Raw genomic sequence first — 24,579 nt, 5'->3', positions numbered from 1 at the left:
CCTTTTCTGTGATTCCAATGATGCGCATGTTATTTTTCTTGATGGTGTCCCACATTATTCTTAGGTTTTCTTCTTTTTCCTTCTTTTTTGAGTCTGCTTTTTGCTCTAGCAGATCAGTGGTGACAATTTTGTCTTCAATTTCACTCATTCTGTGTTCCATTTCATCAACTCTGCTCATATGTCCCTCCATCATGTTGACAGCCTCTGAAACATTGGACCTTATATTTTGAATGGTGGATTCTTGTTTCTCCAGTGCCACTAATGCCTCATTTGTTTTCTCTGCAATGTTTTGCATTGTTTTTTTGAACTCCTCCTGGTCTTTGTTTCTAGTATCCTGTAATTCATCAAGTTTGTCTTTCATCCATTGGATATATTCAGTTGCTCCTCTTTGAAATTCTGTGTCAGAAAGTTCCATGAGACTTTCTGGCTTCAGGATATCCACTGCTACTGTGTCGCCCTTTGTGAGTGACACCTTGCTTTGCTCTTGTGTATTGTGCGGGATAGTTTGCTTTCTTCGAGATATTGGTATGTGTTCTTGATCTGAAGACAATGCTCTTGAGACCAGATGGGCAGCTACCGAACTTGTGCATGTCTCTGACTTTCTGACTTCAGAAAAATGTCAGTTCAGCGCCTGCTAGGGCAATCTCTTGTTGCTAAGACAGGTCAAGGTGCTCCCGTTTAAAGGCAAGTTGATTGCCCAGATGTGTAGGCACTGGTGTGGAGCCAAATGGGGTGAGGCAGGCAAAGGGTTGGGTGATCGCAAGGGCAGGTCAAACACTTGGGGGACCTTGCTCAAACCTCTGCTGTCTCAGTGTGCTCACGACTGGGGTCCTTGCTCAAATTCCTGCTGTCCGTTTCCTACCCAGTGGTTTTCTCAGTGTTCCCTGCCTAGTGGCACTTACGCAGGTGCCCTCACACAACAGCCCCTGCTCCAGCAGTGTCCTGGATCTGACAGGATCTGAAAAGTCAAGGTCAAATTTCCACCAACCCACTAACCTCTGGCTGGTCTGCAGAGTTCACAGAAGCCAGCTGGCTGGCTCGTTTGGGGCAGTTGGTGTAGCTCAAGAGAGCTTGGCCAAATTCCCCACCAGTGGGCACGCCCTTAGGTGCTCTCCCAGGTAATCAGCAATGCCCCAGTAAACACAGCCAAGATCCTACCTGCCTTTCTCCTGCCAGGTTATTCCACAACAGCTCGGCTGATAGCTCCGGGTGATGGCTGTATCCATGGTGGTGCCCTGAGGTCACAGGGCTGTGGTGGAGGCTGAGGTGCGTGGTTGTGGAGCTGCAAGGGGGTGGGGAAAGGGGAGGAAACAAAGGACCTAAGGAGCACAGGGCTTGGACACTCTCATCAAGAGGTGGGGGCGGGGCTTGGGTGCTGCTGGAGGTTTATGCAGTAGCACCCTGTGTGTTGGGGGTCACACAGGTGTGGGCTGCGGGGGGGGGTCACACAGTGGCGGGTAGTCTTCGCTCCTCTGGTGGCGGGTAGTCTTCGCTCCTCTGGAGTTCCGCGGTGGGTGGCTGACTGTTGCTCTTCCCGGATCTCTTCCTGGCCCGTCTGGTGGCAGAATAGTTCCATCTGGCGGCGGAGTAGTTCCGTCTGGCCGCGGAGTAGTTCCGTCTGGCCGGATCTCTTCTTATTTTTTATAATGTAAACTTTCCCTTTCTCTAATAAATTACTTCTACTTTCACCACCACTCTTTCTCCTTGCCTTCTTTCCCACCAAGACGTCCCTTAGCTTAGCACCATGCAACACCAAAGCAGCAGCTCTCCTAAGAGCCACTGAGATTGCTGTCTGTCCCCTGGTCCGTTGTGGCAGCACCTACCTTCCTGTTGTCTCCCACTCGGCTCAATTCTTTGTCCAGGCAAGGGAGGCCAGGGCACTCAGCACACGCTGGCACACCCACCTGTGCACCTCATTGTGGCTGCGTGGCTGTCAGTGGTCCAGACTCCTGCTCATCCTTCCACCCGACCACCAAGTCTCTGCCCACCTCCCTCCTCTTACTGACCCAAATGTCACACTTTACTCAATACACAAAACAAGAGCAATTTTGCTGTGACCCTTCCATACTTTTGAATACAGGGCTGTCTCTCTGTTCCCATCGCACAGCCTTGCCCTGAGTGATCTCCTCTATTTTTTGTTCTTAAGTAGTTTCCATCATTTCTACAACTAGACAATGAGAACTTGTTTAGGTAGGGCATGTACTTCCCTTGTTTCTCCCATGTTGTTGTTCTTATGTGCCTTCAAGTCAGAAGCAACTCACCGCTGACCCTCCAGCAGGTTTTCAGAGGCTCCAAGTAACACAGGAGAAAGACTACCTTTCTCCACAGAGCAGCTGGTGGATTCTAATCACATGTTTTTGGGTTGGCAGTGCACTTCCTTACCATTAGGCCACCATGGCTCCCTTGTTTCTTCCACAGCACTCAGCAAAAATCTGGGACAGGATGGATATTTGTTACTTTCACCCTGTCTGTCCCCCTTCTGAGAAAGGGCGGGGGTGGCGGGTGGGGAAGCCAACACTTTTGGTGTCCAGAATGGCTTGATGGATAAAGGAAAGCGGGATGTAATTCCTCTGAAGCAACTTATACTCTTTAGTTTTGAAATTTGGGGAATGTAGGGAGGGCTGGCTCCTCCCAACATCCGAGGCGCGCACCTAGAGATCTTAGGTAATAGTGGTGAGTAAACCTCTCCCAGAAGCCAGCTCTAGCCTACCAGCTACAGAGCCATTAGGTAAAATGCGCCCAGCCTGTGTCCCATCTGCTGCAGGTGCTTCTGTTTATTGATGACTCTGAGTGAGAGAATGAATTCATCCCAAAGAAGGGATACAACCTATAAACATGCCAACTGGCAGAGAAGGCTGGTGGGGGTGTAGGAGGTTGGCGTGGGTCTAGTGCTCTCTGAGGACCAGCTGCCTCTTCTCATTGCAATCAGGGGTGTCTTCTGGGAGGAAAGCAAGACATGAAGGCACGTGATAATCTATACAAATTTTATTTTCATATCAACTTGTGTGGAAACAAGCAGGTGTTGGCTTTATTGCAGGCACAAAAACAACCAAAAAAGAGGGTTGGGAAGGGGGAAAAAACCCTCCAATGATAGCTTATATTTACACCATTTGGTTTCAACAGGGACAGGAAGTTTTACTGTTGGCTTCCTGTGGGAACTCCAGTTTCTGCACCTTCCCCTGCTGCCTGTCGGCATCACGGTACAGCAGGGATTTCTGGGCCTTTAATCGGCATGCCAGGCACATGAAAATTGACTCCACGTTCTGGCTCTCTTTGGGGTCCTTGGCTGATGTCTCAAACAAGAGCATGTTGTGGGCATCAGCAAATTTCAGGGCGAGGTTGGAAGGGACCTGGATCTGTTCTCTCAAGTCACACTTGTTGCCCACAAGCACTTTTGGGACTAGTGGGGGCACGGCGTGCCCATTGCACTCCTGGATCCACATTTTGAGGTTGGTGAAGGATGTCATCTTGGTGACGTCATAGACAAAGACCACGGCGTGCACATTGCGGTAGTAATGTTCTACCATGCTCTTTCGGAAGCGTTCCTGGCCTGCCGTGTCCCACACCTGAACCTGGAAGACAGCAAAGCCCATCAGTTGGAGTCAGAAAAAGAGATACGTACAGGTAAGAGAAAAATTATTCTGGAACATTATGAAAATGAGGTGGGTGGTTGTGATACAGCAAGCAGGTCTCTGACAGACTGGAAAAAAAAGAACACACACTTATCAAGGTTGATGGAGAAGTTTGCTTCAAGGTTTACCCTAGTGGCTTTTTTTTTCCTTTAAGATTTTTTTCAGCTGGAAAAATTAGGATGTTACTTGGCTGAGCTTTCTGGAGACTAAGCTTGGCAAGGTTAGCAAGAACCTGAAAAACGCTCCAAAATTCCTGGCGCCTGTAAATCCACTTCCAGAAATCTCCACAAATGAAGTAGCAGAGAAATAGTCAAAACTCTACAAAGATCTCCACGTTATTGATCCTTTCCAAACTCAGGAGACAAACTAACTTCTCCTTAGGATAGGACCAGCTATTGTGTATATAGCTATGTTGTTGTTGGCTGGTGCCACTGAGTTGACTCTGGCTCATAGCAACCCATGTTGGTACTCAGTTGTTAACCAACAGGTTAGTGGTTCAAATATACCTAGTAGTTCCTTCTCTGTCACATAGGTCTCTGAAAGGCCACTCACTACTGTCATGTCAGTTCTGATTCATGCCAACCTTCCATGGGTTTCCAAGGCTGAAAATGGCAAATGGGAGGAGACAGCCCATCTGTCTCTGGAAAAGTGGCGAGTGGATATGAGCTACTGGAGTCTCTCTGCTTTTGTGTTAGCAGTGCAACTCTATGCCCCCCCGGGATTTCTAGCTGACTTCTAGGCGGGTGTTCAGAGACTACTGTGAATTACGTGAGAGGAGACTGCCCGTCTTGCTCCCGAGAACCAGCTGGTGGATTTGAACTGCCTTTGGGGTGGCAGCACGACTCCTTACCACTAGGCCACCAGAGCTCACTAGATATTTACATAGATGTCTATATACAGATTGCTGTTGTGTGCGTCGAGTCAGAACTGACCTGGAGCTCACCCTCCAGCAGGTTTTCAGAGGCAGTAAATCACACAGGAGATTGCCCATCCTTAGCAGCTGGTGGGTTCAAACCAGGTACCTTGTTGGTAGCTCAGTTCCTTACCACTAAGCCACCAGAGCCCCCCATATACAGATGGGTGTGTGGGGGTGCGTGACTCTGGTGGATTAATGGGTAAGTAAATCCACTTCCAACCTAGTCCACCAGCTGCTTCTCAGGAGAAAGATGGTCAGTCTCCTCCTGTGCGATTTACTGCCTCTGAAAACTCACTGGAGGGTCAGCTATGACTTGAGGATACACAACAACAACAACAACAATTATCTATATCTCCACAGAAAGTAATATTATGTCATCATTAAAAAATGTTTAAAAAGGTATGTACACCCATGTTTATTGTGGCATTATTCACCACAGCAAAGAGATGGAAGCAACCCAAGTGCCCATCAATAAACAAATGGATAGAAAACTATGGTATAGCCACACAATGAAATACTGTGCAGCACTGACAAACAAATGAACTCGTAAAACATTACACAACATGGGGGAGCCTTAAGGATATTATCCTAAGTGAAATAGCTCAGTCACAAAAGGATAAGTACTGCATAATGCTGCTGTTATAAAATAAGACAGACATGGACGGGTTTGGAGAGGGAAATGGGGAAAGCATGGCTAGATAATGAACAGTCCTTTAGAATAGATGAGGAGAAGAGCTGTTTGAAAGGAATATGATTATGTGAACAATCTGAAACAAAGGGTGCATTGAGGGGTGAGCTGGAGGAGGAGGAGAGGGGGGAAATGTGCAACAATGAATAAATAAAACAAATGCTTTCAAAGAATGAATAATAGAGGAAATACAAAACACAAAAAAGGGGAGAAGTAAGATACCAAATTTTCAGATGCTATAGTGTAAATTTTTTAAAAAATATTACACCTATGATTAGATAAAGAACAGAAGTATTCGCACCAGAACATTAATATTCTTTTATGGGCAGTAAGGCTGCCTTTTAGATTGATTTGTCTTCTACACTGTTACAGTGTTTTGAGTCTGTGCATCGCTTTTTATTTTTTTTTAAAAAAGAGAAAGCATTAAAGTTTAATGTTTTAGCTCAATTTATTTTTTTAATTAATTTTAATGAACATTTACGGAGATTTTGGATTTCCATTCATTCACCATTGCACTTTTCTCCCTGCCCAGCCCTCCCCTCCCCTGCCCCAGTTCGCTCCTCTCTTTGAAAAGTAAAAGAAAATTCTTTCTTTGGTATACAATCCCCCTGCACCCCTCCCACCACCCCGAGTACACTCCACTATGCAAACTTAATTGTGGACTCTCGTGATAACCATAATACCATATCATATATTGCTTTTAAATTGTTCTCTCCCTCATCTGTTTCAATGCAGTATACATTATTTATCCAGTTTTTCTCAGTCTTACCCCAACCCAGATGTCAGTCCCATTCTACAACAGTGGCACCATACAGTATTTGTCCTTTTGTGACTGAGATATTTCACTCAGCATAATGTCCTCCAGGGTCACGCATTTTGAATAATATTGCATGAGTTCCTTGTTTTTCCAATGCAGCATAGTATTCCATTGTGTGAATATACCACAGCTTCTCTAGCCATTCGTTTGTTGATGGGCACCTGGGTTGCTCCCAACTCCTTGCTATTGTGAACAAAGCCGCAATAAACATGGGTGTGCAGATATCTGCTTGGATGGTGGTTATCGTCTCTTTAGGGTATATTCCCAGTAGTAGAATTGCTGGGTCAAATGGTATCTCTATTTGCAACTTTTTGAGAAAGCGCCACACCACTTTCCACAGTGGTTGCACCATTTTACACTTCCACCAACAGTGAATAAGGGTTTCAGTTTCTCCACAACCTCGCCAGAATTTGTTGCTTGCAATTTATTTTTTAAAGTTAATTTTATTGTTATATAAAAACGACTTAGCTCACTGGGTTTTTCTTCTTCATCAGTTTTGGGGAGAAAGGCCAAATTTTGAGGAAGAAAAAGCAGTTATCTCTAACATATGCAAAGAAACAATTCCCAAGAGATACAATGGGGTCAAACCACATTCAACCCAATCTATTTCCCCTTATTCCTCCCAACTCTTGGACAAAGGAAACTCATGCTTTGAATGATGGCCCTAAGGCCACATAAACTTCCCAATTATCAAAGAAAACGTCATTATGGTCACTGACTACTTCGGTTCTTCAAGTGCAGTCTTTAGTAGGAGTCCACAGTAAATGTAATCTAGACAGTACAAAGAGATCTTTCACAGCAGACTTGCCCAATGTGTTACATCATTTGATTTCTTGACTGCTGCTTCCATAGACAAAATGAAATCCCTGAAAACTTCAATCTTTTCTCCATTTATCAAGATGTTGCTTTTTGGTCCAGTTATGAGGATTTTTTTCCCCTTTATGTTGAGATGCAATCCATACTGAACCCTGTAGTCTTTGAGTTTTTATCTTTTGATCTGAAAAGATGGCATAATAATGGGCATGGGGCGAGCTCTGGTGGCCTAGTGGCAAGAAGCTGCACTGCAATCTCAGAGGTACATGGTTCGAATCCACCAGATGCTCTGCTGGAGAAGGAGGAACAATCTCCTCCTGTATCAGTCAGATCTGATTTGATGGTACACACAAAAAATAATGAAATAAAATAAAAGTTTTAAAAAAATAATGGGCATGGAAAAATGGTGATTAATTTTATAAAACACAATTGTATAGAAAATGTGACTGGAGGAACATATGAAACACGTGTATATAAATGAAACACATGTATATCACTTTTTTATGTAAATCAATATAAAATAATTTTTTAAAAATATTAAAAAGCAAAGATGTCACTTTGAGGACCAAGGTGTGCCTGACCTAAACCATGGTATTGTAAGTCACTTCATAGGGAGCTCTGGTGACTTAGTGGTAAGGAATTGTGTTGCTAACTCAAAGGTACACAGTTCTAATCCACCAGCTGTTCTGTGGTAAGAAGACGGGCAATCTCCCAGAGATGATTTACTGCCTCTGTAAATCCGCTAGAGAGTCAGTTATGGGTCAGTTTAAACTCGATTTTACTCAACAACAACATATGTATATGAAAGCTGGACCAAAAAAAAAAAATAAGGAAGACTAAAGAAAAGCTCATATATTTGAATTATTAATTATATTATGGTAAAAATTATTATTAATTATATTATGGTGAAAATATTGAAAGTACTGTAGACTGACAGAAGAACCAGCAAATCTGTCTAGAAGAGGAATTATAGACAGAATGTTCCTTAGAGGTAAGAATGGTGAGAATTTGTCTTACATACTTGGATATGGTATTAGGAGGGCCCAGTCCTTGGAGGAGGACTTTATGCTTGGTCAAGGAGGAGGTCAATGAAGAAAAGGAAACCCCTCAATGAGATGGACTGACACAGTAGCTGAAACAGTGGGTTCTAATATAGCAATGACTGTGAGGACAGGGCAAGAAAAGGCAGGACAGTGTTTCATTGTATTATACAAAGGGTCTCTATGGGTCAGAATCAAATTGCTAGCACCTGACAACAACAGAAACCCACCACCATGCAATTTATTCAATAGACTCATGACTAGCCTCCACCGAGTTCTTGAGGCTGTAAATCTTGACGGGAAGAGACTGCCCATCTTTCTCTTATGAAATGGCTGGTGAATTTGAACTGCAGACCTTTAGGTTAGCAGTCCAACACATAACACAGCAAGCTACCAGGCACACCTGACAAAAGACCATGGTATTTCCAGTTACCTCATATGCATACCAAAGTTGGACAATGAATAAGGAAGATAGCAGAAGGAATGCCCATGGACTGCCAAAAGAACAAACAAAAGTCTCTTGGAAGAAGTGCAGATAGAGTGCTCTTTAGAAGCAAGGGTGATGAGACTTTGTCTCACATACTTTGGACATGTTATCAGGAGGGGCCAGTCTCTAGAGAAGGGTGTCACACTTGGAAAAGCAGGAGGTTGGCAAAAGAAAGGGGAGACATGCAACCAGCTGGATTGACTGCAACAATGACGTAAGCACAACACAGCAAGGGAAGGTAGTGAAGGAGTGATGTCAAGGGCTTATTGTTCAAAATTACTTTGCTCACCACTCACGCTGACTTTGTCACATGGGTGGGTGATATTATGCAAACTAATCATGTTAGTCTATCTACAAGGGCATTGGATAGCCCTGCCATTAAATCGAGTGGATTTGGGAGTCTCACCAGCAGCAAAGAAGCAGAGAGAGTGTACCATGTATCATTTTGGGTCAAAGATTCCCGTGCCGCTCAGAACAACATCTACAGGAACAGCAGCAGCAGCAGCAACAAACCAGAGACCTGACATGAGATAGAGCTGACCTTGGGACTGCTGCCCCACAGAGCCAGAGCCAGAGCCTTTCCCCCAACCTTGCTGGAGGCTTGAGGGGGAGATGCCATAATTGGCAGGACTCAGAGGGCTTTGTAACACTGGCCTAAAGTCACAAAGCTAAAGGTCCTGTAAGCATGCTTCAGAAGCTGTCCTGACTGAGAAACTGTATCTTAATAACTTCCCTAATAAATTGATCTTTGCAATCACATGCAATGCATCAGAAAGCTGGACAGTGGCTAGGGATGATAGAAAGAGAATTGATGCCTTTGAGCTGTGGTGCTGGAGAGGAGTATTGAATATACCATGGACTACTAGGAGAACAAACAGGTTCATCCTAGAGAAGGTGAAACCAGGCTACTCCTTGGAGGCAAGGATTCTGAAGTTCCATCTGACATACTTTGGACGAGTTGCAAGGAGGTCCTTAGAGAGGGACATCATGCTGGGGATGGGGGAGGGATAGAACAAGAGAGGAAGACCCTGGATGAAGTGGACCAATTTAGTGACTGGGGTAATGGGGTACTGTGTCAGAGACAACCAGATTGGCTCAGGATAGAGCAGGGTTCAGAGCTGTTGTGCATAGGGTTGCTATGAGCCACAAGTGACTCGACAGCATGTAACAACAACAATAAATTTCATAGTCATGAGTATGGTTCTGTGTAGTCTGTAAACTCTTGCAATAGAATTTTGGACCCAGTAGAAAGACAGGTTTGGGGTTGGTATCAATAAAGAAGTGCAGGAGTACGGGGGTGAGTGTGTGTCTGACCTCACAGGAATTGGGTGCTGTGGATGTTGTTGATGGAGGGAGTTCCCCATTATGGAGTTAGGAGAGGGCACATATGGCCTTCCTCATGCCACCCTTGCTCTTTTTACAGAAGACCAGGTGAGTGTTTCGCTCTGTCATACATAGGGTGGTAAGAATCAGAGCCAATTTGGCAGTACCTAACAACATAATCTGGTTAATAGAATTGAATCTCTCTGCTGAGTGATGCTCTTACAGGACCCTAGGATCACCATAATGAACATAAACTTTTGTAGTCTGGGCCTCCCTTCATCTCCTCTATGGACATGGCGGCCACATTCCTTTAGTAGGACTTTCAGATTTCCTCTGTCTCCTCTATTTTTGTTCCCATGTCTCTAGCGTTATGTAGATGACACAACTTTGCTTACTGAAACGGAAGAGGACATGAAGCATTTGCTGCAGAAGATCAAGGACTGTTGTCTTCAATATGGACTGAAGCTCAATATCAAGAAAGCAAGGATTCTCACCACTGGCCAATTAGCAGCCTCATGATAGACGGAGAAGCAATTGAGGCTGTTGATAACTTCAGCTTGCTTGGTTCCACAATCAGCACTCTTGGCAGAAGCAGTCAGGAAATCAAGATGAGTTGCAAAGGGAAAGTCAGCTGTCAGAGATCTCTCTAGAGTGCTGAAGAGCAACGATGACAGCCTGCAGACTAGGGTTCGCCTGATCCAGGCCATGGCCTTTGCAATTACTTGTTATGCATCTGAGAGCTGGATAATAACTAAGGATGATAGAAGAAGGATCGATGCCTTTGAGTTGTGGTGCTGAAGAAGAGTGTTGAACATACCATGGACCACCAAGAAAATAAATAGGTCTTTCTAGGAGAAGCTGGAACCAAGCTAGGATTTTGAGGCCCATGGCTAGGAGGGACCAGTCCTTGCAGAGGGACATCATGCTTGGAAGAGTGGAGTGACAGCATAGGAGAGGAAGACCCAGGATGAGATGGATTGACTCAGTGACTACAGAAATAGAATTAGGTCTGTTGGACACAATGAGGCTGGCTCAGGACAGGGCAGGGGTCAGAGCTAGTGTACATAGGGTCACTATGTACACAGGTGACTCAATGGAACGTAACAACAACCGGCCAGACTCTCTTCTCTCTCCTGTATTACCATCAAGTGTTTTGGATTCTGAATGTCTCCACACCAGCACTTCCTACATACAGCTTTCAGACATCTGTGGTGTACCATCAAGTCAGAACAGACCCATAGCTAACCCTCTAGTGGGTTTTCAGAGGCAGTTAATTGCACGGGAGAAGACTGCCCACTTTTAAACCGTATTGCCAGTGTAACTCCTTACCACTAGGCCCCCAGAGCTCCCTGCTTTCAGATTAGGCTTCCTCGGCACCTGCTTGCATCAGTCGTACATTACCCTTTTCAGGAAATCATTCTGGCCCTCACAGCATGTGCCGCCAAACGGGGATTTGGGTTGCTATAGTTTGACCACGCTCAACCTAGTTCCAAATGACTTCGCTACACCCGGTTCCTTCACTCCTCTCTACCTTTGCCTGGGCTGGGCCACCCTCCCCTAAGAGAACTGGTAGCCACTCATGCCCTATCCAGATCTCACCCATTCTTCAAGGCTCAGCTCGTGGCTCAGCCTTCTCCTAAAACCTCCAAGTTCTCTACAATGCTGTCTGTCTCTCAAGGAATGCCTGTAGCACATTGCGCCTGTACTATGCCATCTATGCAGAGATACATATTTGTTCTCACAATGTTGCCTTACTGCTCTTGGCCTCTCATCAGCTCAACTGTCAACAGTCCTTTGCCTCAGATTGCTCGTCATCACGGTTGTCATCTTCATCGTCATAATCATCACCACCACCAAAAAGTCCTATGGCCTGGACCACCAAAAAAAATGAGCAGGCAGGCTTTGGGGGCTGTTTCAGAGAGAATGTGTGATTTGGGTTACAAGAAACATAGGCATCTGCCCGTCCCATCCTTTAAAAAGAAATGCTGGATTTGCTTCTGCAAGCAGAGAGAAAAAATGTCCCCTCTTGCCTCGCACTAATGCTGGGAATAGGAAGAAAGAAAGGCGAGCAGGCCAGGGGAGGAATGGTGGTGTGAGAAGAGAGCTGGTCTAATGCAAGGATGTCCTCTGGCTTGCTCCTGAGTGCCCCTTCCCACGCCTCTTCTCTCCCAGTGAGACTGAATCCCTTGCAGCCCTCAGGCGAGTGGCAGATGCTTTCACGCCATGAGCTCAGGTCTCTAAAAATACCTGCCACCAGCAGGAACAAGGGTGGGAGTGTGTGAGGTGTCTGGGGCGGAGTCGGTTGGCTGTTTGACTTCTCTCCGGCTTCTGAAGGGCAGACACAGCCCAGGCTGCTGGAACTGTGGGAAGGGCTGCTGGAACTGTGCTGGCTGGAGAGCCCTGCCTTTCCAGTCCCAGAGGGAACCTTGAAGCTCTCATCTGGCAGCTCGGTTTAAATAGAGGTCATTGCACCTACTTAGCTCCTTAGAGACCCCTCCCCAAGTCCTTTGCACCCCAGTTTAGGGTGAGTGGTGAGCCATGATGCCGCCTGCTCCAGCAGAAAATGCAGAGGGTTGATGGAGTGGTCTTCAACTTCCAGAAAAACACAGCACAGCAAGCAGGCTTGTGGGGCACATGGCTGGACCTCATTTTGTTGAGAGCTTCTGCCCTCCTGTTCTTCTGACCACCCTCATTAGCCCCTGCCCATCCCCCCAAGGAGTTAAAGCATCCTTTTATACTGAGGTGAAATTCACATGACATAAAAAGGGAGCCATTTTAAAGTAAACAACTCAATGGCATCTAATAAAGTCACAGTGCTGGGCCACTATCACTAACTAGTTCCAAAAACTATCATCATCTCCAAAGGACAACCAGTACCCGTTCAGCGGTCATTCCCCGACTCCTTGCCCTTTCCCTAGCCCCTGGAAACTATCACTAAACTTTGGCCTGTTATATACTTTCACCTATTCTAGACATGTCATATACCTTATTTTTACACAAATAACATGCATTATACATTTCTGGCAAACTGCTACGCCAGAACTGTTTTACTGTCGTTTTCACAAATAATGTACCCATATATATCACTCACTGTCATCGAGTCAGAACCAACTCATAGCTGACCCTCCAGCAGACTGTCAAGGAGTGTAAACTGCATGAGAAGAGACTGACCACCCTGAAGAACGGCTCAAGGATGCAAACCACCAGAGCGACACCGCCTCTGGGTCAGCAGTGCAACTCTCTTTGCACTGGTGTCTGTTTTAAACCTTTTCTACAATGTATTCCATGCATAGCAGGGCAACTCTCTATGAACCGTGCCACCAGAGTTCCCCACCCACACATCCATACACAGGACATACAACGAAATGATGAGAGAAAGTAAAGTAGTTCTGGCAGAGCAGAAGGTACATGTTACAAATCCACCAGGGCTCCATGAGAGAAAGATGGGCACTCTCCTCCCGTGCCATTTGCTGCCTCTGAAAACCCACTGGCAGGTCAGCTATGGGTTGGTTCTGACTCGTGGCACACAACAACAACTACTCAGAGCTGACTCTCCAACAGGTTTCCAGAGACAGTAAATGTGTACATAAATCTATACACCTATATCTAGATAGATAGTAGCCTATGGTAGCCTAGTGGGTAAGAAGTTGCCCTACCAACCTAAAGGGAGGTGGTTTGAATCCACTATCTGCTCTACAGGAGAAAGATGGGTAATCTCCTCCCATGCAATCTACAACCTCTAAAGACCTGCTTGAGGGTCACCTATGAGTCGGTTCTGACTCAATGGTTCATAATATATATATATTATAAAATATAAATTGGATATATGTATATAAATTGGATATAGATATATATAAATAAATTGGAAATATGTGTGTGTGTGTGTGTGTATATATATACACACACACACACACATATATTGGTGGTATATATATATATATACACACACATATATTGGTGAGATATATATATATATATATGTTTATGTATACTGTTGTTGTTATGTGCCGTCGAGTCGCTTGCGATTCATAGCGACTCTGTGTACAACAGCCCTAAACTCCGCTCTGTCCGGTGCCAATCGCACTGTCTCTGACACTCCCATCCCAATTATCCCAGTCACTGAATCAATCCACCTCATAGAGGGCCTTCCTCTCCTGCGCTGTCCCTCCACCCTCCCAAGCATGATGTCCTCCAAGGACCGGTCTCTCCTCACAACATGTCCAAAGTATGTTAGACGGAGCCTCAGAATCCCTGCCTCCAAGGAGCCACCCGGTTTAACCCTTTCCAGGACAAATCTGTTTGTTTTCCTAGCAGTCCATGGTATTCTCAATACTCTTCTCCAGCACCACAGCTCAAAGGCATCAATTCTCCTTCTACCCTCCCTGGTCATTGTCCAACTCTCTGATGCATAACAAGTGATTGCGAAGAACATGGCCTGTATCAGACGCACCTTAGTCTCCAGAGAGACACCACTGCTCTTCAGCACTTTGGAGAGGGCCCTAACAGCAGACTTTCCCATGGCAATGCGCCTTTTCATTTCCTGGCTGCTGGTGCCAAGACTGTTGACTACGGAGCCAAGCAAACTAAAGCTGTGTACAATCTCAATCTCTTCACCATCCATCCTGATGCTGCCAGTTGGTCCAGTGGTGAGAATCTTTGTCTTCTTGACATTGAGCCTCAATCCATATTGTAGGCTGCAATCCTTGACACTCTGCAGCAGGCGCTTCAGGTCCTCTTCAGTTTCAGCAAGCAGGATTGTGTCATCCGCGTAACGCAGATTGTTGATAAATTGTCCACCAATCTTGACTCCACATTTCTCCTCACAGAGCCCAGCCTCCCGGATAATATTATGTATACTATTTGTATAAAAATACAGTAAATGGGATCATACAATATTTGTGACTATTTCATTCAGCATAACGTTTTCAAGATCCATCTATGTCGTGGTATGTATCGGAATTTCATTTCACTTTCTGTAGATGTACCTACCACCTTTGGTTTATCCATTCATCTGTTGGTAGACACTTGAGTTGTTTCTCCTTTTGACTACTGGCAATGACATAATGCCATTGCTGTGGACAAGCTCACTCCTGAGTTTCGGGTACCTGTTGTCTATTCTCTTGAGTATATCCACACTTCCTTCCCCTTTTGCTGAAGGCTCTGCTCACTGCTAGTCCTCCTTTCCTGTGGGCATCGCATCCACAAGGTAGACAGGGTAACAAGTACCCTGAAGCTGTATATTCATTCTCCAGATCTCTTTTGCACGCAGAGGGCCAGCAGAAGTAAAATAACCTAGGTATCTCAGACAGAAATCGTTTACTACTCACCTGTCCCTAGGCACAGGAACTCTTGCGGCCTGGTGGTAAGGAGCTATGCTGTCAACACAATGTTATGTGGTTCAAATCCACCAGCTGCTCCTCAGCAGAAAGATGGGCAGTCTCCTCCTATGAGATTTACCATCTCTGAAAACCCACTGGAGGGTCATTTCTGACATAACAACAACCACAACAGGCAAGCTACTTACTTCAGTACCCCTGCCTGAAAAAAAAATAAGGATAGCAATACCACTCCTGTGGGGTTGCATTGACTTGACAGTGTTTATAAGTCCATGGTAAAGTGTCTGATACACATTCTCCCTGATCCAGAAATCTGCCATTAAGTCTGGATGGGTGACTGCTTTAAAGGGTGCTATTGGAAATGCAGCAGCAGTTTTGGAATCAGAAGACCTGTGCTCTGGTCATATGCCTGCACTAACTAACTGCGTACGTGGCTATTGTTGTGTGTTGCTAAGTCAGAACAGACCCATAGCTGACCCTTTCAGCAGGTTTTCAGAGGCAGTAAATTGCATGGGAGAAGATCCCCATCCTTCTCCCACATGGCAGCTGCTGGATCCAGACTGTGTGCATCTGGCCTTGCAGCGCAGCTTCTTTCCCACTGGGCCACCAAAGCCTCAAACAGAGGAGCCTCAGTTATCCTCATCTGTACAGTGGGAAACTGATCCTTCTCTGATTGCCAGGAAGATCAGACAAAATGAGCATAGGAGAAAGAGTTTTCACAAAATGTAAAGTTAACTCCAAATGTTAGTTACCATCAAGTCAGCTCCAACTTTCAGAAGCAGGTCACTAAGCCTAGCTTCTGAGGCACCCTTAGGGGGTTTGAACCATCAACCATCTGGCTATTAGGCAGATGCTTAACCATTTGTGCCACCCAAGGAACCCTGACAATATTAGTACTTGCTACCTCTCAAGAGTACTGAAGAACAACAGCAGCAGGCTGGAGAATAAGGTGCGCCTGATCCAGGCTATAGTCTTTGCAATTATGTGCTATGCATCAGAGAGTTGGACAGTGAATAGGGTTGATAAAAAGAGAATTGATGCCTTTGAGCTGTACAAGAAGAGTGTTGAATATACCATGGACTGCTAGGAGAACAAACAGGTTTACCCTGGAGAGGGTGAAGCCAGAGTGCTCCTTGGAGTCAAGGATTCTGAAGCTTCGTCTGACATACTTTGGGTATGTTGCAAGGAGGGACTGGTCCTTGGAGAGGGATGTCATGTTTGGGAGAGTGGAGGGACGGCGCAGGAGAGGAAGACCCTCAATGAGATGGATTGATTCTGTGAGTGGAGTGGTGGGAATGAGTGTGTTTGAGACGGTGAGGTTGGCACAGGATAGAACGGCATTTAGAGCTCTTGTACATAGGGTCGCTATGAGTCGCAACCAACTCGATGGCACATAACAACAACAACAGTTGTCTCAGAAGACCTATCAAGCGTCTCTTGTTAGTCTTGCTTCTTGGATTCATCAATTGACATCTTGGCAAGTCTGCCTTCTTGAAGATGAGATAGACTCAAAACAAAGATATTTCAATGGAGCTGGAGGAAAAAGGAATTCTGGCAGCTTGTCAGGGGCGGCAGCCAGAAATAGGCCCAAGCTGCTGGGGTGCTGGAGAGGGTCAAGGGGCACAGAGTAGGGCACTGCCAAAGACTGAGCTAAATCTGGCCTCTGAAAGCATTTTCCTGGGGCTCACCCTGCCTGTGCAGGCTTCGGCAAGCCCTCACTCCCTGCACGTGCTCTTAGCTGACAAGGGTATTTCTTTTCCCTCGGGAGCATATCTGGCATCTTTCTGTCCATGATGCATGAATGTTCCTTTGTTACAAGCCAACGAAGGAGGGGAGATGTGGAAAAGGGAGACAAGCACATCTGTAACGTTCGGGAGATGCCCAAGTAGATGATGATGGGGAAAGTTTAAAACAAAACAAAACAAAACAAAAATTTCTTTTCCCAACCAGATTGGACTGTCCTATCCAGATATCATACAGAGAGAGGTGGGGGGGGGAGAGAGAGAAAGATGGGGGTGGCAAAGGAAGATAGACACAAAGAGAAACTCACGGACTGAGAGAGGCAACAAGGGAGCCAGAGAAACACGCTGATGGATAATGAACCATTAAGCTAACTGGCAGAAGAGGCCGTGCAGAAGCCCTGAAGAAGATATGATGTCATTCTGACTGCAGGCAGCTTCCCAGGCAACACTTAGCTCAGCCTCCGTCCACTCGGGAGTGTAACGCAGGAAGGGGTTTTTCCACAGGATCAGCAAAGACCGAGAAATCCAACTCCTGAGCCACACTTGCCCAGAACCACCGCAGACCTGCAGTTTGCCTGGTCCTGAGGGCAGGTCCCCCGGCCCCTCACCGAGGGCAGGTGCAGAGGGGGCACACAGCCCGGTGGAGGGAACCAAATTTGAGAGGAGCGCTTCTCTGAAAATCACAAATGGCTCCACAATGAGATTCTGACCCATCTTTCTCCTACAGAGCAGTGGGTGGATTTGAACCATGTAGCCTTGGGTTGGCAGTGCAACCCCTTACCACTAAGCCACCAGAGCTCACTAGATAAGCCTGTAGGTTTTGAATAGAGCTCTAGTGGTCTATGAGGTATTAGACTGCTAACCAAGAGGTCGATGGTTCGAACCCACCAGCCTCTCTATGGGAGAAAGATGAGGCCTTCTGCTTCAACAAAGATTAACAACCTTGGAAACCCCAAGGGCCAGTTCTGCTTTGCCCTGCAGGGTCACTTGGAGTCAGAATCAATTTGACAACAAAGGTTTGGGTTTTCTTGGGCACAGAATGGTTTTTTTTGTTTTTGTTTTTTGGGGGTTTTTTATGTCCACAGTCCAGTAATTTATTTTAAATTTGAGTAATTTCAAATCCACAAACAAAACTGAAGAACAGCAGTATTTTGTTTGAATTCTCTCTTCTGTACACACAGTGATCTAAAACACCACAATATCCAACATACACAAACCTTGTGAAAGGGTTAGTAAATACACACAGATTGGAATCATGGTGCTCTCTGCTGGGCACAGAATGGTTTTTAAGGGAGGCTCCTGGTATTAGTGTGTACATCCACCCTTCTTAAGGAGCCCTGGTGACATAGCGCATACAGACCAGGCTGCCAACAGGAAGGTCAGCGGTTCAAATGCACGAGTCACCCTGAGGGAGAAAAATGAACAGTCTCCTTCTGTAAAGACTTCCAGCTTCAGAAACCCGAGGGAGGGGAGGGTCACTCGGAGTCTGAACTGCTGTGTGAGCCCCACTTTCAGGCTGGTGTCCGGAAGGACGTTCAGCTTTTCCCCCATGATGCACCTCCACACACAGTCCCATCAGAGAGGGCTGCCTCCTCAGAGCCGGCCAGCCAGATACACATAACAGAGCCTTGCAAGGGGCATTCTCAGGCCTGAGCTGTAGGCCGGGCCTGGATGATCTTAGGCAATTCATGCTCTCTCTCTGACTCTGTCTCCTGTCTATGAAATGAGGACCCTGGCCTAGAGAATGCCCAAGGGCTCTTTCACACTCTGATTCTCACATCCAAGCTGACACAGTCAAGGTGCAAAGAAACCCTGAAGACCCAGATACACTGCACAGTTTCCCAGGTGCAGCTGAAAGAGACTTATGCAAGGTTCCTGGCCCTAGAAGTGACCCTGACTCTGACCTCGAGGCTGGCATCCCCCCTCCCGAGTCTGCCTTCCCCTCAGCTTCTATATTGCCTCCTGGAGAAGGGTAAACAGTAGCGGTCACCAAGAAGCAATATTGTTGTTGTGAGGTGCCATCCATCGATTATGACGCATAGTAAACAACGACCTGAACCCTGCCCTATTCTATGTCCTCCTAGGGCTCCATCTCCAGTGCTATATTTAACAGTGTTCCTATGGTTTTCAAACAGCCTCTTGTTTCAGAAGTGGATGGCCAGTCCTGCTTCTTTGTCTGTCTTAATCTGGAAGCTCTGTCGAAACCTGTCCGCCATGGGTGACCCTGCAGGTACCTGAAATCCTGGGGACAGTGAGATGCTATTCGGGCTTAAAAAGTCTAAGGCTGACACTCTGTGATCCATGTGACAGTGGGAAAGTTGATGTATCGCTCTAAACAGCAGTCAGTGGTGCAAACAGTTAATGCCAATAACTAAATTGTTAGAGGTCTGAGATCATCCAGAGGTGCCTCATAAGAAAAGGCTTGGTGATCTACTTCAGAAAAAGTCAGCCATCAGAAACCATATGGAGTACACCCTTTGGCCACAGATCTGGTTTAAACATCAGTCTCCTTAGCTATAAAATGAGAAGGTGAACAACACTAGCACCGAGTTCACAGAGTTGTTACAAAGCTCACATAAGACAATGCATGTAAAGTGCCTTGGGCTCTTTCGTTATTAAATCAATAGTGCTGTTAACTGCTGTTCAGTCACCTCCACCTCATAGTGGCCTCATGTACAAACTCAGACCATTACGAATTCACTGGCTAATTTTCTTGATGGAGACTGCCAGGATCTTTCTTCCTACTTTCCTCAGACACGTGTTTGACATCCTAGCCTTTGACATACAAGCCTCTGCTGGAAGCTGGATACACGTAAGGTGCACTGGGCTGGGGTCAAAGCGAGTGTTTGAAACCACCAACGTCCTCATTTGATAAAAATCAATTATTGTTGTTATTATGACTGCTTATTTGTCATAGACTTTTCTGAATGATTATATTAACTAGGAACCACGGATCATAAATGTAAATGTTGTGATGGGTGGGAAACAAATTGGTAGGAGGCACCAAATGGCTTCAAGCTCTAGAGACAACCCTGGCAATTAGGTGGTGATGGTGGTGGTTGTGCATCAAGTCGGAACCAACTCACAGCTCACCCTCCAGCCTGTTTTCAAAGGCAATAAATCACCCAGGAGGAGATTACCCATCTTTCTCCTACAGAGCAGCTGGTGGATTCGAGCCTCTTGCCTTTGAGTTGGCAGCACAACGCCTCACCACTAGGCCACCAGAGCTGCCTTAGTAATCAGGAGTAGCTCCAAATACACTTAATTAGTCATGGTCCAAGAGGGCACCTAAGGAGTCAGCTGAACAGAAGTCACACCTTACTTTCGGACTGTGGAATTTGCCGAGATTTCTTTACCACTCTCTTGTGTGGAATCTTGTTATTGTTGTTGTGCACTATCTGGTCTGAACCGACCCATAGCTGACCCTCCAGCAGGTTTTCAGAGGCACGGGAGGAGACTGCCCATCTTTTTCCCACAGAGCAGCTGGTGGATTCAATCTGCCTGCCTTTGCTTTGACAGAGCAGCTCCTTACCACTGTCCTTATCAGAGCTCCCGATGTGAGGAGCCTGGAGCCTGCTCTTGCTGGCTGTGGCCTGGGGCTACCTCGGCCTCTCACACTGGTCTTTTCTCTCTCTCCTTGGTGGCACTGACCTCACAGAGTGGTCTGGCACTCGTTCCTTGAGGAAATCCAGGCCATGAGAAGTGTGGGACACAAGCTGTCCCTGTCAGGTCTTGTGCCTAGCTGTGCTGCTGCCACACTCTGTCATCGTCCCACGGACATGCTGGCCTCTCGTTGGCCAACTCTGGCCCTGAGAGTGCATCCGTTTTACCAGGGAACCTATGGCCCCGGTGCCACATCCTACTTTGGGTACGTCTAGACTCTGCCATCAGAGGGCTGCTCTGAGAGCAGGGTCACAAGTCTTTGCCCTCTTCAAAGATATCACCTTCCCCAAAAAAAGCCTGGGTTAAGCACTTATCTGTCTACACGTGGTATCGTATCGTGCTGAGCTGTGTGTCTAATGAGTCACCCTGTCATAAGCTCTGCCCTCTGGGACAAGATTCCATCTTTGGCAGAGACTTTAAAATCCAGTTTGGCTCGGTATTGGGCCATCAAAGGGAAGGGCCAGTTTTACAGTGCCACCAAGGCTATTGTCTGATGACCCTCCTGCACTTTATCCTCACTTCCTAGCTTCCTTCTCTCCTCTTCCCTCTTCCTTTCACCTCCCCCACACTCCCAAGCCCTTCTGCTCCCACTAAATTTCAGGTGGGTTTATTTCTCCCCTCTTTTAAATTGAGGGAACACTTTGGCTCATTGGGACCTTTGATTTTATTTGAAACAAGTGATATTAAGGAGTTGGAGGGATCAGGGGCCTGTGCACAACTAGATTTTTTACTTTGGGGTTCCCCCCCCCAAAAAAAGACACGTGTTAGAAATTCCAGGCTCACTCAACCTTAAGTAGAAGAAGTCAGACATGGGATAGAAAGGCCTAGCCAAGCACACATCAGTGTGACAACTCTAGGAAGAGCCAGAGGCAAATGGAGCACCTAAATGGCAGGGGCGGGTGGCAGAGATGGCCATTGGAAAACAAGACCCCAGCTTCTCGCCCGCCCCCAGGGCTCAGCTGTTATGAGCGCTCTCCATTAACAGCCTCCGACAGCCCATCCTCCTGGCAATGAGTCCTTCGGCCCAGTTTCTGGAGCCATTTTAAAACACATTCATCTTAATAAATAACCAAGGTGTCGGGAGTCTTGCACAGGAGACTGTGGCATCATTCTCCCCGTTTCTTGGGCTCTGGATCGCCACAGGGGAGGCTCCCTCCACCCTGACCCTGCTGGGGCTCCAGCTCCAGAAAAGGCCAGCCGTGAGAGAGAAGTTAGTCTTCAATGTCTCTAATGCCTTTTGAGGTGCCTCCCTTCCCCTTGCAGCCCATAACTCTCTCCCTCTAGCCCCCATCCGCAACATGCCTGAAGTTGCCCTTGCCTCATTCTCGCTCTTCACACCCCGCCACCCCCTGCACAGAATGTTTCTGTCCTGCAGATTTAAAGGTGATAACAAATACACAAGAATATTGGGACTCTGGCCTTGTAATAAACTCATGGGTGGTGTGGGAAGGCGACCAAGATGATTCCCCAGACCCCCAGGTGAGTTGCTCTGCCTTTTCAACAAAGACCTTCTGAAGACAATACCAAAACCTGAGGACGATGGCTCCCGAAGAATGAGTCTGGTCCATTATGGTGGGTTGGCAATGATCCCCTCTCAATTTCTTTCTAAAGCTTCCGGGCTCTGGACCAGAGACAGCCCCCTCAACCCGCTTCCCAACTCAGCTTCCCAACTAGAAATTGGCATTTCAAACAAAACAGTTATGCTGGACAGTCTTTAGCCCAAGTGAGTTTTGCAGCCTATTGGTACCCAAGTGGTAGAGGGGTCATTAAGATAGGCAAAGTGCTTTAGGATCAAGCCCACAGCTCAGGACTGCAAGCTGCCTCCTGCCTCCCGTTGGCCACAGGTGCCTGGCTTCTGGCTCCAGGTCGATGAGAAGGATGGACCCAAACCCCCTATGCCAGGCTGGAAGTGTCCGCCAAGGGCTAGGAACCAATAAAGAAAGCCATCCCCTCCTATCCTAAAAAAAAACGGGGGGGGGGAGGGGAATGAGGGAAGAACGGGGTCACTAAAAGGGGCAAAGCCTGATGAGGAGGCGTCAGGGTCTTGGGTTCAGCCAGCAGTGCCACAGCCACGCGCGGAACATCTCCAGCCACTCCAGCACAGCCTCGGGCGAGGCCCCCTCCCAGCTCCCTCGCTCCCTGGACCTGGCCGCCAGGATCACCTTGATCTTCTCGCCCTCGATTTCCACCGTCTTCTCCCTGAAGTCCACGCCGATGGTGGCCTCAGTCTTGTCGGGAAAGGTGCCCCCGCAGAAGCGGAAGGTCAGGCAGGTCTTGCCCACATTGGAGTCCCCAATCACGATGATTTTGAAGATGCGAATCTGCACGTACTGGTCCAGTGAGGAGTCGAGCTCCAGGGCGGCCAGGCCGGCGGCCGAGGTGGGCTGCAGGCTCCCGTGGCCCAGGATGGGCTGCGCCATGTCCCCCCGAGCGGCCCGGGGCCCGACCCCCCTCGAGGGCTCCACACAAAGACAACGGCCACGCTCGTGCGCTCCAGGCGAGCGATGTGCGTGTGCGCGCGTGTGTGTGTCCGCCCCGTGTGTGCGTGCGCCGGGAGCGTGTGCGCGCGCGTGCAGGAAGGGGGTGCGCTCACCTCGGCCCCCCTCCTCCGGCGCACCCTCCTGGGAGCTCTGAGGCCCCGGCACAAAAGCCCGGAGAGGAGGACCGATGGAGCGGAGTGGGCACGCCGCTGACGCCTTCGGATGGGACGCTGGGGCGCGCCACCGCTGGGACTGGGGAGCCGCGGCCGCGCCTCGCCTAGACCCTCCCCCTGCCTGGACCCTAGGGACACCCCGGAAGGAAGACGCTAGGGGGGGGGGAGCGCTGCACACACCACCCTTGGGCGTCCCTCCTTTCTGCGCGCCCCCATTTAAGTGTTATGTTCTGGAGGCCCTCACCCCCACTTCCTCCCAGTGGACGGAATCAGCGGGCAGGTAGCACAGCTGGAGGGACAAAGAAGGCTATGCCTAAAGCATCTCTGGAGCCCCACCAGAGACGCGCACCCCGGGGTGGGGAAGGGGATACCCCTGTTCCCTCTCAGCTGTGGGCAGCTGAGCCGCGCCTCTCAGGCCCCCCTCCCAAGCCTTGGGCTAAATGGGATGCTCTGTTTTATTAAGTTAGCAGGTGCACCCGCGGGACCCAAGGAGCCAGGCAGGGCGTGCCATGACGCGCAGAGGGGTGTGGGGAGCCCGTGCAGCTGAGAAGAGAGAGCAGGGGCGCGGGTGGACGCGCGTGTGTAGGGCCAGATGTGGGGGCGCGTGCCAGGCACCAACCTCCCCTCATCACACCACAAGCTCCCATCCCCTAAATGTTCGGGAGAGCAGCTTCCATTGGCTGCCGCAGTCGGTTGTGTGTAGCTGGCCAATGGTGAAGGCCTGCCGCGGGAAAGGGCCATACGTGAATAGGAGAAGGGGGGGTAGTGAATAATGGCAGCGCCATTAAAAGGGGACTTTGTTTCTCGGGCCAACGATTACAAGCCCAGGTAGAGGGATACTGGGGTATAGCGCAAAGCCCCCCAGTGCCTGGAATTCCCAATTCCTCCATACAACCACACAACTCCTCCAGAATGGTGGATTTCCCAGGGAATTGGAAAACCCCAGGCAGGTTCACCCCCCTGCTGCTGAATGTAGAACCAAGTGGTTTAGTCTAATTTGCCAGAAGCCTAGATTATGCTTGGAAGGTGATAAATGAACAGAACTTTATTACAGTATTAGAGGGCAGCTTGCCAAAGTTTACTGATGATTATCACACGTCTTGGTCAAGGACAGTATTCCCTCTTCTGAAAGTGATTCGGCAGGTTCAGAGTTTGTTTGAAATCGACTTTGCTGAGTTGCAGTTGAAAATTCGATAAAGCGCACCCATACCATGTTTGTTTTGAAGACCTTCACCCTCCCACCCATTTCCCAGGCTAAGGTAATACTGACATGTGCCAGAAGCTCAGGCACAAGAGTTACCACGAATGCCACCGAGGTCTTGGCTTCAAGCAGCACGCACAAGCTGCCATCTTATTTGCATCGTGAGGCTGAATCAGGAAGAGACAAAAGTGACAGGTCAGTAAGAAGTTTGAAATATATACCCAGTCCAGTCCAAGCTACTCAAAATGAGTGGGAAACAGGGTCTTCT

The 24,579-nt window shown here is 47.7% G+C and overlaps 1 protein-coding gene across 1 annotated transcript; it reads right to left on the bottom strand.

Moving 5' to 3' along the window:
- Positions 1 to 2,970: 2,970 nt before the first annotated feature.
- RAB33A (RAB33A, member RAS oncogene family) lies at positions 2,971 to 23,114 on the bottom strand. Its single transcript, XM_006881794.1, has 2 exons — positions 22,620 to 23,114; positions 2,971 to 3,572 (listed from the first exon to the last, which is right to left on the bottom strand). The coding sequence occupies exons 1-2, from the start codon at positions 22,875 to 22,877 to the stop codon at positions 3,117 to 3,119; spliced, it is 714 nt and encodes a 237-aa protein (XP_006881856.1). The 5' UTR covers positions 22,878 to 23,114; the 3' UTR covers positions 2,971 to 3,116.
- Between the last annotated feature and the right edge of the window lie 1,465 nt (positions 23,115 to 24,579).

The sequence above is a fragment of the Elephantulus edwardii genome, unplaced genomic scaffold, assembly GCF_000299155.1.
Source record: "Elephantulus edwardii isolate Elephantulus edwardi_28Jun2011 unplaced genomic scaffold, EleEdw1.0 scaffold00016, whole genome shotgun sequence".
In the NCBI taxonomy this organism is placed as follows: domain Eukaryota; kingdom Metazoa; phylum Chordata; class Mammalia; order Macroscelidea; family Macroscelididae; genus Elephantulus; species Elephantulus edwardii.
This window is presented reverse-complemented; position numbering and strand designations above follow the sequence as displayed.